Source organism: Salmo salar, chromosome 28 (assembly GCF_965601325.2).
Source record: "Salmo salar chromosome 28, fSalSal1, whole genome shotgun sequence".
Lineage (NCBI taxonomy): Eukaryota > Metazoa > Chordata > Actinopteri > Salmoniformes > Salmonidae > Salmo > Salmo salar.
Genome location: NC_138318.1, coordinates 25,305,756 through 25,322,038, shown reverse-complemented (window position 1 = coordinate 25,322,038; position 16,283 = coordinate 25,305,756). Strand labels below are relative to the sequence as shown.

The window sequence follows — 16,283 nt, the reverse complement described above, 5'->3', positions numbered from 1 at the left end:
TGACCAATCAGGACCTGAATATGACTGCACGTCGCATAATAATTTAACGCGTTCATACACTTTTTACTTAGTGTAATCAATGTGTAATAACTATTACTCGTATATCATATGTCACAACGATTCATCGATACATATACTATGATGCTGGTAAAGTTGTCTCGCGCACCTACAGTGCTGGTCATAAAAAAAAGCGAGCTAGCTCATGGCTAGAAACAATGTTCTTCCCCAAAAACATAGCAAAACAACAACTTGTTTCAGTAGCTATATAGTTAGCTAGCTAGCTAACTATATAGCTAGGTGTCATCTAAAATAACCCTCATTTATAAGACGATTCTTATTTGATTAATGGTGGTCGGACCTATCTATGTGACGCTAGCCACAATAGTGGACTTTGCGGTTAGCCTTCAAAATAAAAGTATGTCATTGACAGTGATGCAAATTAATACAAATAGTAGAATTATGCCATAATTGAATAGATCATGCTAAAATTATTGTCTTTTGTTGATTTTATACAATCTGTTCAAATCATTATTATTATTATTAAATCATCATTTAGAATTGCATTGGGGGCATACTTATTTCACTGTAAAGCCTTACCCCATGTCATTGCTCCACAATCCATAGGTATCAGTCTACTCAGTGACACCCAGAGAACATGAGCGTCGTAGCTCTTATTGCGGGACTCTGAAACAACTGAATTGAGACACATTTGTCAACCTATGTGTATTTTACACTATTCCCGAGGAAACACAATACTGCGTGGATATTTTGGAGTCTGATAACTCTGAGGATGTTGGGAAAAAATATCTTGGGTATTGAGTAGACTGATACCCAATTTCATTGATCCCCAATCCTTAGGTAAAGCTGTACAGTGCAAAATGAATGTCAATACACACAATAAGCTGACTGGGGAGGTGATTTCACACAGTCACAGTCCCACAATAAGAGCTACAACGCTAATATTTGCGTAAATTCTTCACAGTCGTGTTCTGTGGGTGTCACCGAGTAGACTGATACCCCATGTCATTGCTTCACATTCCAACCTTTGTTTAACATTATCTAGTCTAAATATGGCATGATTCCACAAATTGTAACCTTCTGCATCACTTTCAAAGAGGTACTTTTATTTTGAAGGCAAACGGCAAATTCCACTATTGTGCCTAATCCTTATTGTGGCTTGCTTCACAACACATAACCCGGTCCGGTCGACCATCACTAGCCAGATGAAGCTAGCTAGCTGGCTGCTTATAACGTTAGCTTTGGGCAACAGGGTTAAGTAGCTGGCTAGCTATTTCTTTTCATGAACTGAATTTCAATTTCCATAGGCGAACAACAAGTGGCTACCTAGCTAGTACTTACTCACAAGGATTCCTAAATCATTGCTAAGAATAATGAAAATGACTGCAGTTTCTACTGGTCATTGTTTTCAGGCTGGTTGTATTGGTGCTAGCTTGGTACCAAGCTAAAGCTAGCTAGCTACTTGCGGTCGGACAAATAATGCTTTATTACCAATGCGGTATTGTAAACACATCTTTCGTGGCCGGTGTCTACTTTTTTGTACAGCTTTGACAGTGCTACTGATAGTAGTAGTGGCGCTTGGCTTGCACTTGCAAGTTCAGAACACACAACTTTCTATAATAGAACTGTGTTATTTGACGTGTATCTTTTTTGACATGCAAAAGACCCAAACAGCGTTCCATAGTATGTCGTGAAGCTAATAGCAGTGACGCTATTACAGTGTAACTCCGGTAGGGCAACATCTGAAAACTAGCTCACTTGGTAACCTTACCTTAGTGTGTACCGGTGTTCGACCAGTCGCGAAAGCCAACATCACCCACGACAAAGAACGGTTGATTGTCAAGGGAAATTCATTCCATTATCTTGGCGTTAATGGATTTCGCCTTTTAAGTTTTCATAATTTTTCAAATGACTGCTCGACTTGTTGACTGCTCACTCCACACAGCAGACATTGTGGGCTAGGTTAGGAATACACATGCAACATTTTACGTGGCGTCATTACATCATGTACCTACGTTATATAGGTATGTACGTCAGCTTTGACATCGGTTTTGCACATCGGTGTTAAACTAGACATTGGGCCGATACCGATGTTGGCATTTTTAGCTAATTCCGATATGTTCACCGACTATTGTGCATCACTAGTCATGCTAGCCGGTTCTTCTTGGTTCTGTCACCTGCTCCGTTCAGCACAGCTGTTGATATGAGGGGCTCTCTCCATGACGAGGGGGGTTTTGTAAAATGCTGCTTCTAATTTCTGCTCGGCATCACACATTCTGTGCTTCAGTTGCACTTCTCCACTTGGATGAGAATTCACCAACGGGCATTCTATCAGCAAACAGCTCTCTGACTGATGTGTAGCTACTTTTCTCGGGGGAGCCAGCCTACTTTTCTCCGTTAAAATACCAGATTAACTTTAGACAAAACATTAGGAAACGTAGCTGGCTACATTCTTTCTATGATAAACATTAGACATAGGATGGCCATGTGTCGTTTTTGCTAAAAAGACCTTGCTTTTTCATTGTAAGCTCATTTACTTGTGTGGCTGCTAGCCAAAACTTCTGTTGTCATCTGATGAATATGTTACACTCATTTATTTTCTGTGAAGGAAAACTATAGTTGCACGTCCCTAATCACTCCATTGAAGCAAAAAACACAGCTGACCTTCAATATAAAACATAACCCTGTCAATACACAGCTGGATTCACCTCCTCCCGCTTTCTCCTATTGTGCTATTTACAAACGCATGACTTGCTCAACCATTCTGGTGAACTACGGTAAGCTTCATAATGTGACTGGTGAAATTAAGAACGTGTATGCTTTATCTCCTAACGTATTGCACAAGTTAACTGCAGGTATTCACTTAAGTAGCTTCAAATATTAACATTTATTGAATAACTTCTAAGAAATAGTTTCAACGGTATTGAAAAACCATTGCATGGCTATTTCCAAACACCCTGGTATACGGTCAGTGGTGGAAAAAGTACTCAATTCTCATACTTAAGTAAAAGTAAAGTTACTTAATAGAAAATGACAAGTAAAAGTGAGTCACCCAGTAAAATAATACTTCAGTAAAAGTCTAAAAGTATTTTGGTTTTAAATATACTTCAGTATCAAAAGTAAATGTAGTTGCTAAAATAAACTTAAGTATCAAAAGTAAAAGTACTAATAATTTAAAATGCTTTATATTAAGCAAACCAGACAGCACAATTTTTTTGTTTTTATTTATTTACGGATAGCCAGGCTCACACTTCAACACTAAGACATAATTTTTATTTCACCTTTATTTAACCAGGTAGGCAAGTTGAGAACAAGTTCTCATTTACAACTGCGACCTGGCCAAGATAAAGCAAAGCAGTTTGACACAGACGACACAGAGTTACACATGGAATAAACAAGCCAGTAACACAATAAACAAGTCAATGACACAGTAGAAAAAAAGAAAGTCTATATACAGTGTATGCAAAAGGCATGAGGAGGTAAGCCATAGTAGCGAAATAATTACAATTTAGCAGATTAACACTGGAGTGATAAATGAGCAGATGATGATGTGCAAGTAGAGATACTGGTGTGCAAAAGAGCAGAAAAGTAAATTAAAAACAGTATGGGGATGAGGTAGGTAGATTGGGTGGGCAATTTACAGATGGACTATGTACAGCTGCAGCGATCGGTTAGCTGCTCAGATAGCTGATGTTTAAAGTTGGTGAGGGAAATATAATTCTCCAGCTTCAGCGATTTTATTTTATTTTTTAATTAAAACAATTTTATTTTTTTTGCAATTCGTTCCAGTCACTGGCAGCAGAGAACTGTAAGGAAAGGCAGCCAAATGAGGTGTTGGCTTTGGGGATGATCAGTGAGATATACCTGCTGGAGCGCGTGCTACTGGTGGGTGTTGTTATCGTGACCAGTGGACTGAGATAAGGCGGAGCTTTACCTAGCATAGATTTATAGATGACCTGGAGCCAGTGAGTCTGGCGACGAATATGTAGCGAGGGCCAGCCAACTAGAGCATACAGGTCGCAGTGGTGGGTGGTATAAGGTGATTTGGTAACATAACGGATAGCACTGTGATAGACTGCACCCAGTTTGTTGAGTAGAGTATTGGAAGCTATTTTGTAGATGACATCGCCGAAGTCGAGGATCGGTAGGATAGTCAGTTTTACTAGGGTAAGTTTGGCGGTGTGAGTGAAGGAGGCTTTGTTGCGAAATAGAAAGCCGATTCTAGATTTGATTTTGGATTGGAGATGTTTAATGTGAGTCTGGAAAAAGTTTACAGTCTAGCCAGACACCTAGGTATTTATAGTTGTCCACATATTCTATGTCAGAACCGTCCAGGGTGGTGATGCGAGTCGGCGGGCGGGTAGCGAACGGTTGAAAAGCATGCATTTGGTTTTACTAGTGGTTAAGAGCAGTTGGAGGCCACGGAAGGAGTGTTGTATGGCATTGAAGCTCGTTTGGAGGTTAGTTAGCACAGTGTCCAAGGAAGGGCCAGAAGTATACAGAATGGTGTCGTCTACGTAGAGGTGGATCAGGGAATCACCCGCAGCAAGAGCGACATCATTGATATATACAGAGAAAAGAGTCGGCCCGAGAATTGAACCCTGTGGTACCCCCATAGAGACTGCCAGAGGTCCGGACAACAGGCCCTCCGATTTGACAAACTGTACTCTGTCTGCAAAGTAGTTGGTGAACCAGGCGAGGCAGTCATTAAAGAAACCAAGGCTATTGAGTCTGCCGATTTTAGAATACGGTGATTGACAGAGTCGAAAGCCTTGGCCAGGTCAATGAAGACGGCTGCACAGTACTGTCTTTTATCGATAGCGGTTATGATATCGTTTAGTACCTTGAGCGTGGCTGAGGTGCACCCTGTGACCGGCTCGGAAACCGGATTGCACAGCATAGAAGGTACGGTAGGAATCGAAATGGACAGTGATCTGTTTATTAACTTGGCTTTCGAAGACTTTTTAGAGTGGCAGGGCAGGATAGATATAGGTCTATAGCAGTTTGGGTCTAGAGTGTCACCCCCTTTGAAGAGGGGGATGACCGCGGCAGCTTTCCAATCTTTAGGGATCTTGGACGATACGAAAGAGGCTGAACAGGCTGGTAATAGGGGTTGCAACAATGGCGGCGGATAGTTTCAGAAAGAGATGGTCCAGATTGTCTAGCCCAGCTGATTTGTACGGGACCAGGTTTTGCAGCTCTTTCAGAACATCTGCTATCTGGATTTGGGTGAAGGAGAAGCTGGGGAGGCTCGGGCGAGTAGCTGCGGGGGGGGGCAGAGCTGTTGGCCGGGGTTGGAGTAGCCAGGAGGAAAGCATGGCCAGCCGTAGAGAAATGTTAATTTAAATGTTCGATTATCATGGATTTGTCGGTGGTGACCGTGTTACCTAGCCTCAGTGCAGTGGGCAGCTGGGAGGAGGTGCTCTTGTTCTCCATGGACTTTAGTGTCCCAAAACTTTTTGGAGTTTGAGCTACAGGATGCAAATTTCTGCTTGAAAAAGCAGTGTATTGGTTCCTGACTTCCCTGAACAGTTGCATATTGCGGGGACTATTCGATGCTATTGCAGTCCGCCACAGGATGTTTTTGTGCTGGTCAAGGGCAGTCAGGTCTGGAGTGAACCAAGGGCTATATATGTTCTTAGTTCTGCATTTTTTGAAAGGGGCATGCTTATTTAAGATGGTGAGGAAATTACTTTTAAAGAACAACCAGGCATCCTCGACTGACGGGATGAGGTCAATATCCTTCCAGGATACCCGGGCCAGGTCGATTAGAAAGGCCTGCTCGCAGAATTGTTTTAGGGAGTGTTTGACAGTGATGAGGGGTGGTCGTTTGACCGCGGATACAGGCAATGAGGCAGTGATCGCTGAGATCCTGATTAAAAACAGCAGAGGTGTATTTCGAGGGCAAGTTGGTCAGGATAATGTCTATGAGGGTGCCCATGTTTACGGATTTAGGGTTGTACCTGGTGGGTTCGTTGATGATTTGTGTGAGATTGAGGGCATCTAGCTTAGATTGTAGGACTGCCGGGGTGTTAAGCATATCCCAGGTTAGGTCACCTAACAGAACGAACTCTGAAGCTAGATGGGGGGCGATCAATTCACATATGGTGTCCAGGGCACAGCTGGGAGCGGAGGGGGGTCGATAACAGGCGGCAACAGTGAGAGACTTATTTCTGGAGAGATTCATTTTTTAAATGAGTAGTTTGAACTGTTTGGGTATAGACCTGGAAAGTATGACAGAACTCCTCCCCCTTTGGCAGTTCTATCTAGATGGAAAATGTTGTAGTTGGGTATGGAAATCTCAGAATTTTTGGTGGCCTTCCTAAGCCAGGATTCAGACATGGCAAGGACATCAGGGTTGGCGGAGTGTGCTAAAGCAGTGAGTAAATCAAACTTAGGGAGGAGGCTTCTGATGTTAACATGCATGAAACCAAAGCTTTTTTGATCACGTAAGTCAACAAATGAGGGTGCCTGGGGACACGCAGGGCCTGGGTTTACCTCCCCATCACCCGAGGAACAGAGGAGGAGTAGGATGAGGGTATGGCTAAAGGCTATCAAAACTGGTCGTCTAGAACGTTGGGGACAAAGAATAATAGGAGCAGATTTCGGGGCGTGGGAGAATAGATTCAGGGCATAATGTGCAGACGGGTATGGTGGGGTACGGGTACCGCGGAGGTAAGCCCAGGCACTGAGTGATGATAAGAGAGGTTGCATCTCTGGACATGCTAGTTATAATGGGTGAGGTCACCACATGTGTGGGAGGTGGGACACAGGAGGTATCAGAGGTATGAGTGGAACTAGGGGCTCCATTGTAAACTAAAACGATGATAACTAACCTAAACAACAGTATACAAGGCATATTGACATTTGAGAGAGACATAAAGCGAGACATAAAGCAATCACAGGTGTTGATTGGGAGAGCTAGCTAAGACAACAACGGGTAAGACAACAACAGCTAATCAGATAAGACAACAACAACAGGTAAAATGGCAATAAATGGGCAGAGAGGGTCGGTTATCTACACATAGGGCCTGAGTTGGTGGCTGGGGCCGACAGATAAACAAAAATAAACAGAAGGGAGTACCGTGATTAATGTACAGTCCAGCAGGCATCAGCTATGTAGCCAAGTGATCATAGGGTCCAGGATGGGGGCGGCAGGTAGCTTAGTGGTTAGAGCATTGGGCCAGTAACCGATCGAATCCCCGAGCTGACAAGGTAAAAATCTGTTGTTCTGCCCCTGAGCAAGGCACTGTTCCCCGGGCGCCGACGACGTGGATGTCGATTATGGCAGTCCCCCTCACCTCTCTGATTCAGAGGGTTAAATGCGGAATACACATTTCAATTGAATGCATTCAGTTCAACAACTGACTAGGTATCCCCCTTTCCCTTTCTCTTCATAAGTGTGTGAATTGGACCATTTTCTGTCCTGCTAAGCATTCAAAATGAGTACTTTTGGGTGTAGGGAAAATGTATGGAGTAAAAAGTACATAATTTTCTTTAGAAATCTAGTGAAGTAAAAGTAAAGTACAGATGCCCCCAAAAATAACTTAAGTAGTACTTTAAAGCATTTTTACTTAAGAACTTTACACCGCTGTATATGGTGTGTATATACTAGGGCCGGGCAATATGACCAAAATATCATGTTTTTTAATTGACGATATTTTATGTTTTTGAATACAAAATATTCTAAATTTGCTTTGAATAGTGCGTGACCCTAGGGTAGCAACAATTAGGGCTGTCCCGACAACAACAAAAATCTTTGTTGACCGAGAGTCGTCCTGTTCTGTTGACCAATCAATTGGTCGAAATATTGAAACGTATTTTTCCATATATAGATACACACCCTATGTGTTTGAATAAAATCAACTACATATGCACTTTTTTATTTATTTATTTGACCTTTATTTAACTAGGCAAGTCAGTTAAGAACAAATTCTTTATTTTCAATGACGGCCTAGGAACAGTGGGTTAACTGCCTTGTTCAGGGGCAGAACGACAGATTTTTACCTTGTCAGCTCGGAGATTCGATCTAGCAACTTTTCGGTTACTGGCCCAACGCTCTAACCACTAGGCTACCTGCCGCCCCACTGACCTTGTCTAATGCTTTAAGCACACTGTTTGATTAGATAATAAAGACACACAAATTACTCAAAGAGCCTGATGGTCACACTGTTTAAAAAACAAATGACAGCGTGTGACTGGTGCACGTTGTCTCTCTCTCCTCCCTACAGCAGCGAAAAGGCACCACAGCACAGGAAGTGTTTATTGCGCTGTCCGTGCTGAAGCTGCTACATTATTTCAGCCATTTAGTTTCTTACTTGTTTGACTGAAAAGTTATGTTACTGAAATCCCTAATTTGCTTAGGAAAAACATTCCTTATTCGCTCAACACTTGCTCTCTTTACGTGAAACATATACGCATCGCATGCATGTGAACAATATGGTCTGAGCTATAGCCTATCATAATCGCATCAATAAATTGGTTATACCAAACTCCGAACACAGTAACACAGGACAGCAAAATGGATGCGGCGCATGTGAAAAAGAAACTGGAAACGGCTGAATGTTTACTGGTTGCTCAGGAGGGAAAGGGGAAGTCAGATCTGTGGAAGACATTTGACTTAGTTGTGGAAGCTACTGGAGATCCAGATAAAGGAGGGTATAGGATCACGCATCCCGAGAGTATTATGTGTGCCCGAACAGTTGCTGTTAGATTACAATATATTTTTTTTGGAACCGTGTAAAGAACACTAAATAACTGTATCAGAGAGTCTGTTTTAACGTAAAAAAAAAATATATATATATATCACCCTTTTATTACAGCAGTATAAAAACGGTTGCATGCATTCGTGAATTGCGGTTGATTTATTGTTTAGGCAAATTATTCAAAGCTCCATATTTGTTTAATTTTTAAACTTTCAAAGCATGGATGGATGAATGAATGATTGATATTGTTGCCAATATATTGAAATGTAGGCCTAAGTAAATTACGGAATTAAGACTAAACAGGACGTGCTCTTAGGCCTACAGCTCGATGGTGGTTATACAAGGATGCTATATTAAGCCTACTGATAACAACATTACATTATTATAATGATGATTATAATAATAACAATAAGAAGAGGGTATAGGAGCGAGAGCTGCGTGCATATTGTGCCAAACAGATGTTAGATTACAGTTATTTTTCTGCCTGTTTGGAACAGTGTAAACAACACTGAATAAATTATAAGTAATACCAGTCTGTTCTAATGTAAAACATTTTTAGAGCCTTTATTACAGCATAGCAAAGATATTACAGCATAGCAAAGATTAGAAACAGCTCAATCTGTGAAATTGCTTTATCTGACATTTTCTGTTGCATGAGGCTTGGTGCTCATGGAATTAGTAAGATATTAAACAAACACTCAAACAGGCAACAGAAGCAGGATCTGTATTATTTATGTAGATATATAGGGATGATTTATAAAGCCAGGCACATTTAACAGTTGGGTTATTGATTATAGACCTAATTAAGTTGGTTTCTTCTCTCCTCACTTTTCTTAGACAATTAGGCTAAGGCAAGGGCTGTTTACTCATCTCTGCCGCTGCTGCCTCCGCCACATTGTTCTCAATCTCAGTATGCTGTTTAACTTTGCTATTATGCACATAGCAACATAGGGAAAGGCGCAAATTCTACGGTGCGCTGAAGATTGTTTCAGAACCGTGGATAGCGTATCCAATGGGAGAGTGCATTTCTTCTAAAATAATATTAGATTTATTAGTATGGCACCATCATTTTTTAAATATAATATAACCATATACAATTTCAGTATCACGTCTTAGTGGTGGACTGTGCCATCCACGTGGCCTCCGCAATGGATTAGTTCACTCAGTCAGGCGCGAATCAGATAGGTGTCTTGTGCGGCATAAAAAAATGAATACAAATAATTGCGACTGGTCGACTAAATGGGGTCAGCATTTACATCACACATATTCTAAGTGATTTCAATGGGTCTTTCTCCATTCTGATTGTTTTTGGTTGAATTGATTAGTATAAAACAATTTTCATTTAAGGTCATTTCCACACTGCCACATAGGGCTGCACGATATGGGCAAACAACCTAGGCATTCTATGTTTTACCAAATGTTGCAATTGCGATTGACTTGCGATTTAGAGTAAAACACTTTGGTGAACTGTTGGAATCATGGAAATAGAATGATTATTCTAAATCTATAGTTCTTTGAATACAGTGTTTGACATGACAACGAATTAAAATGCCAGGGAGCAGTTATTGTGACAGGGTAGGAAGCAGTGTTTCCTAGGGGACCTTGGACTACATGAAATGTTTTCTCTTAGCTACTTCATGTAGCTAACGTTCATTCTTCACGTATTCCGCTTTTATTTAGAAGATACTGACTGGAATGAAGATTAATACTCTGCTGTCAGTCAGCTATCTGAGAGGCATGCTGACTTCTAGAAGTACAACTCTACTCTGTGAAAGATTTTACCATTGTGCAAAGGAAATGTAGCTCACTGCTGTGCAGCCGGTAACATTTCTACTTGTCGTAGCTTAAGCTAAGAGCGTTTTGACTGTCTTCCTCTCGTCCAGATGAGGACGTCCCTGCAGATATGGTTGTTTTGACTGTGTCCTCTCTTCCTCTCCAGATGAGGACGTCCCTGCAGATATGGTTGCAGAAGAATCTGGTCCAGGAGCTCAGAATAGTCCGTACCAACTTCGAAGAAAGTCTCTACTTCCCAAGAGAACAGCAGCGTGTCCAGCAAAGACTAACATGGAGGTGAGTCATTAGAATGGGATGTGTCCCAAATGGCTCCCTATATAGTGCACTATGCCCCGGTCAAAAGCAGTGCACCATATAGATAGACATATGTTATGTAAAACAAACATGATGCCTCTGACATGTAGAATAATGAATAATTTTAGCTCTACTCATGACATTTCTATCTGTTTGCCTGCTGAACATGGATCTGCCATAATGAATCAGCTAGCTCACTTAACTCGGGCTGTTAAGTGCCACTGGTTATAAAGACATATTGCAGACATTATAACCTAGACTGTTGAGCAATATCAGTGGGAAATGCATTCCACCCACAATGGTGTCTTCTTTAGCATGTCGTCCTTTCACCCACGGGCTGAATTTGATAATTCATCTGTCCTCTTTGCATAATTGATTAGTATTTCACCAGCAGTAGTGATTAATTGAAGAATTTGATTTATTAAAAACAATGCTGAAATATTGATACGGTCGTTTTAAGCAGATGACCACTGTCTGTTCTATCAAAACGTGTCAAAGCTATCAAGGCTTATAACAATCTTTTTTACATTTTTATGAGCAGGGTGCTTCCACTTCAGCCACAGAAGACTTTGGCCATCGGGCAAAACGTGCCAGAGTGTCAGGAAAGTCTCAAGAGTTACCAGGTAAAATAATACTTTGATCTTTGACTTTTTGTTGAATTTTGATGTATTAGAATCACTGTCCTGTCACTTCTCACCTCTGGCTAATCTTACAAAAATCTTTAAAGACAACAATGACATACACAATGCAGTAAAACCAGAGACAGGTTTTGGAGAGTTGTTGAAGATGTTGGTTAACATGTTATGAGAATTAGAGGTAACAAATGCCCCTACTCTCTGTGTTGGACCTTGTTTCTGTCCAGCTCCTGTTTTTACTTTGATGTGTGAAAACCTCCATTAATAAAGTGTCCATCTCGTTGCTTTCACCACTAGCAGCGCCTGCGGAGCACTACCTCGAGGAGAAGCTGCCAGACGAGGTGGTTCTGAAGATCTTCTCCTACCTGCTGGAGCAGGACCTGTGTCGCGCAGCATGTGTCTGCAAACGCTTCAGTGAACTGGCCAATGATCCCATCCTCTGGTGAGTGGCTGTTTCGGCTGTCCCTGTGTCTCTGTCTGGTTGGCTGTCTGTTTCAAATAAAATTGTATTTGTCACATGCGCAGAATACAACCGGTGTAGACCTTAGCATGAAATGCTTACTTACAAGCCCTTAACCAACTTTGCAGTTCAATAAATAGTTAAGACAATATTTACTAAATAAACAAAAAAATAAAATATAAAGTAACACAATAAAATAACAATGAGGCTATATACAGGGGGTACCGGTACCGAGTCAATGTGCGGGGGTACAGGTTAGACGAGATAATTTGTACACGTAAGTAGAGATTGACTACGCATAGATAATAAACAGCGAGTAGCAGCAGTGTAAAAACGGGCGGGGGGGAGGGGTCAATGTAAATAGTCCGGTGGCCATTTGAGTAATTGTTCACCAGTCTTATGGCTTGGGGGTAGAAGCTGTTAAGGAGCCTTTTGGACCTAGACTTGGCGTTCTGTTACCGCTTGCCGTGTGGTAGCAGAGAGAACAATCTATGACTTGGGTGACTGGAGTTTCTGACAATTTTTGGGGCCTTCCTCTGACACTGCCTATTATATAGGTCCTGCATGGCAGGACGCTTGGCCCCAGTGATGTACTGGGCCATACGCACTACCCTCTGTAGCGCCTTATGGTCGGATGCTGAGCAGTTGCCATACCAGGCGGTGATGCAACCATTCAGGAATCTCTCGATGGTGCCGCTGTAGAACTTTTTGAGGATCTGGGGACCCATGCCAAATCTCTTCAGTCTCCTGAGGGGGAAAAGGTGTTGTCGTGCCCTCTTCATGACTGTCTTGGTGTGTTTGGACTATGGTAGTTTGGTGGTGATGTGGACACCAAGGAGCTTGAAACTCTCGACCCGCTCCACTACAGCCCTGTCGATGTTAATGGGGGCCTGTTCGGCCCTCCTTTTCCTGTAGTCCACGATCAGCTCCATTGTCTTGCTCACATTAAGGGAGAGGTTGTTGTCCAGGCACCACACTGCCAGGTCTCTGACCTCCCTATAGGCTGTCTCATTGTTGTTGGTGATCAGGCCTACCACTGTTGTGTCGTCAGCAAACTTAATGATGGTGTTGGAGTCGTGTTTGGCCACGCAGTCGTGAGTGAACAGCGAGTAAAGGAGGGGACTGAGCACGCATCCCTAGGGGCCCCTGTGTTGTGGGTCAGCGTGGCAGATGTGTTGTTGCCTACCCTTACCACCTGGGGGCGGCCCGTCAGGAAGTCCAGGATCCAGTTGCAGAAAGAGGTGTTTAGTCCCAGGTTCCTTAGCTTAGTGATGAGCTTTGAGGGCACTATGGTGTTGAACACTGAGCTGTAGTCAATGAATAGCATTCTCACATAGGTGTTCTTTTTGTCCAGATGGGAAAGGGCAGTGTGGATTGAGATTGTGCCATCTGTGGATCTGTTGGGGCGGTATGCGATTTGTAGTGGATCTAAGGTTTCCGGGATGATGGTGTTGAAGTGAGCCATGACCAGCCTTGTTTGACTGGTTGTGTGTGTCTGGATGGAGAGACACACTGCCATGCGTTCTGTCTGGATGGTGGGAGACCATAGAAATAGAATGGACATCCCCATTCAAGTCCCTCCCGCATCCCTTTCCCTCCCGCACCACTCAGTTAATCAGCAGTTTCAGCAAGCCGATGCACAGAATCTAATCTTGATCACATAGTGAGTTGTCAATTTGGATGCAAGGTGATTTGTAGACCAGTGATTCTGCACAGTCTGACTGCAATGGACCAATCTGGAACACGCACCATGTCGTCGTCCCCCCGTCCCTCCCCCCCCCGAGTGTTGTCACATGAAGTAACCCAGTCTGATGGTGTCTGTCTGTGTGCCTTGCTTTGCTTCACAGGAAGAGGCTGTACATGGATGTGTTTGAGTACACGCGTCCCATGATGCACCCTGAGGCGGGGAAGTTCTTCCAGATTAACCCAGAGGAGTACGAGCAGCCCAACCCGTGGAAAGAGAGCTTTCAGCAGCTGGTAGGACTATGACCTCTATACCCAAACTGTCCTAATTGTTACTCACCTCTGTCCTCTATACCCTCACTGTTACCGCTCACCTCTGATCTCAGGACAGTGATTGTTTACAAACAGTTACCTCTGACCTCTACCCTCACTGTCGTCACTTACCTCTGACTTCTGTAAACCTTCACTGTCCTAACTTTTACTGTTACTCAACCATATACAGTCCATTTGGAAAGTATTCAGACCCCACGTCTGTAGCCATGAAGTGCTTTGAAAGGCTGGTCATGGCTCACATCAACACCATTATCCCAAAAACTCTAGACCCACTCCAATTTGGATACCGCCCCAACAGATGATGCAATCTCAATTGCACTCCACACTGCCCTTTCCCACCTGGACAAAAGGAACATCTACGTGAGAATGCTATTCATTGACTACAGCTCAGCGTTCAACACCGTAGTGCCCTCAAAGCTCATCACTAAGCTAAGGATCCTGGAACTAAACACCTCCCTCTGCAACTGGATCCTGGACTTCCTGATGGACCACCCCCAGGTGGTAAGGGTAGGTAACAACACATCTGCCACACTGATCCTCAACACGGGCCCCTCAGGGGTGCGTGCTCAGTCCCCTCCTGTACTATCTGTTCACCCATGACTGCATGGCCAGGCACGACTCCAACACCATCATTAAGTTTGCCAACGACAAAACAGTGGTAGGCCTGATCACCGACAACGATAAGACAGCCTATAGGGAGGAGGAAAAAGACCTGGCAGTGTGGTGCCAGGATAACATCCTCTCTCTCAATGTGGTCAAGACAAAGGAGATGATTGTGGACTACAGAAAAAGAGGAGCGAGCACGCCCCCATTTTCATCGATGGTGCTGTAGTGGAGAAGGTTGAGAGTTTCAAGTTCCTTGGTGTCTACATCACGAACATACTGTCATGGTCCAAACACACCAAGACAGATGTGAAGAGGGCACGAGAGTGAAAAGATTTGTCATGGGTCCTCAGATCTTCAAAGTTCTATAGCTGCACCACCAGCATCCTGACTGGTTGCATCACCGCCTGGTATGGCAACTGCTCAGCCTCCGACCGCAAGGCACTACAGAGGGTAGTGCGTATGGCCCAGTACATCACTGGGGCCAAGCTTCCTGCCATCCAGGACCTCTATACCAGGCGGTGTCAGAGGAAGGCCCCAAAAATTGCCAAAGACTCTAGCCACCCTAGTCATAGACTGCTCTCTGCTACTTCATGGCAAGCGGTACCGGAGCCAAGTCTAGGTCCAAAAGGCTTCTTAACAGCTTCTACCCCCAATCCATAAGACTCCTGAACAGCTAATCAAATGGCTACCTGGACTATTTGCATTGTCCCCATCCCCATTTTTACGCTGATGCTACTCTGTTTATTATTCATGCATAGTCACTTTACCTCTACTTACATGTACATATAACCTCAATTACCTGGACTAACCGATGCCCCCGCACATTGACTCGGTAACGGTATCCCCTGTATATTGCCTCACTACTGTTATTTTATTGTTGCTCCTTAGTTATTTTTTATTTTATCTATTTATTTTTTACTTCAGTATATTTTTGTAAATACTTTCTTAACTAACAATACAGTTAAGAAAAAAAGTGTTAAGGGCTTGTAAGTAAGCATTTCACTGTAAGGTGAATTTTTGTATTTGGCGCATGTGACAAATACAAATTGATTTGTTACAGCTTTATTCTAAAATGGATTAAAAAAAAATCCTCATCAATCACAATACCCCATAATGACAAAGCAAAAAGTTTTTACATTTGCAAATGTATTGAAAATAAAAAGCTGATATCACATTTTACTCAGTACCTTGTTGAAGCACCTTTGGCAGTGACTTCAGCCTCGAGTCTTTTGGGGTATGATGCTACAAGCTTGGCACAACTGTATTTGGGGAGTTTCTCCCATTCTTCTCTGCAGATCCTCTCAAGCTCTGTCAGGTTGGATGGGGAGCGTCGCTGCACAGCTATTTTCAGGTCTCTCCAGAGATGTTCAAGTCCGGGCTTTGGCTGGGCCAATCAAGGACATTCAGAGACTTGTCCCAAAGCCACACCTGTGTTGTCTTGTCTGTGTACTTAAGGTCATTGTCCTGTTGGAAGGGGAACCTTCACCCCCAGTCTGAGTGCTCTGGAGCAGGTTTTCATCAAGGATCTCTCTGTACTGACTAGTCTCCCAGTCCCTGCCACTGAAAAACATCCCCACAGCATGACGCTGGAGGAGTGGCTTCCGTCTGGCCACTCTACCATAAAGGCCTGATTGGTGGAGTGCTGCAGAGATGGTTGTCCTTCTGGAAGGTTCTCCCATCTCCACAGAAGGACTCTGGAGCGCTGTCAGAGTGACCATCGGGCTCTTGGTCACCTCCCTGATCAAGGCCCTTCTC

At 43.2% G+C, this 16,283-nt stretch overlaps 1 protein-coding gene across 3 annotated transcripts in view; it reads left to right on the top strand.

Moving 5' to 3' along the window:
• The window catches only part of LOC106589737 (F-box only protein 11), a 39,751-nt gene that overhangs the window by 14,512 nt on the left and 8,956 nt on the right, over positions 1–16,283 (top strand). For 2 of the 3 annotated variants that reach the window (XR_006762611.2, XM_045710401.2), the window contains exons 2-5: positions 10,663–10,793; positions 11,353–11,434; positions 11,744–11,888; positions 13,754–13,883. Coding sequence is in view for 2 of the 3 variants with exons in the window: in XM_045710401.2 (XP_045566357.1) it covers positions 10,663–10,793; positions 11,353–11,434; positions 11,744–11,888; positions 13,754–13,883 (488 nt within the window). In the remaining variant the exon portion in view is untranslated. The remainder of the gene's footprint in view (positions 1–10,662; positions 10,794–11,352; positions 11,435–11,743; positions 11,889–13,753; positions 13,884–16,283) is intronic. The other variant, XM_045710402.2, reaches the window with a different exon arrangement.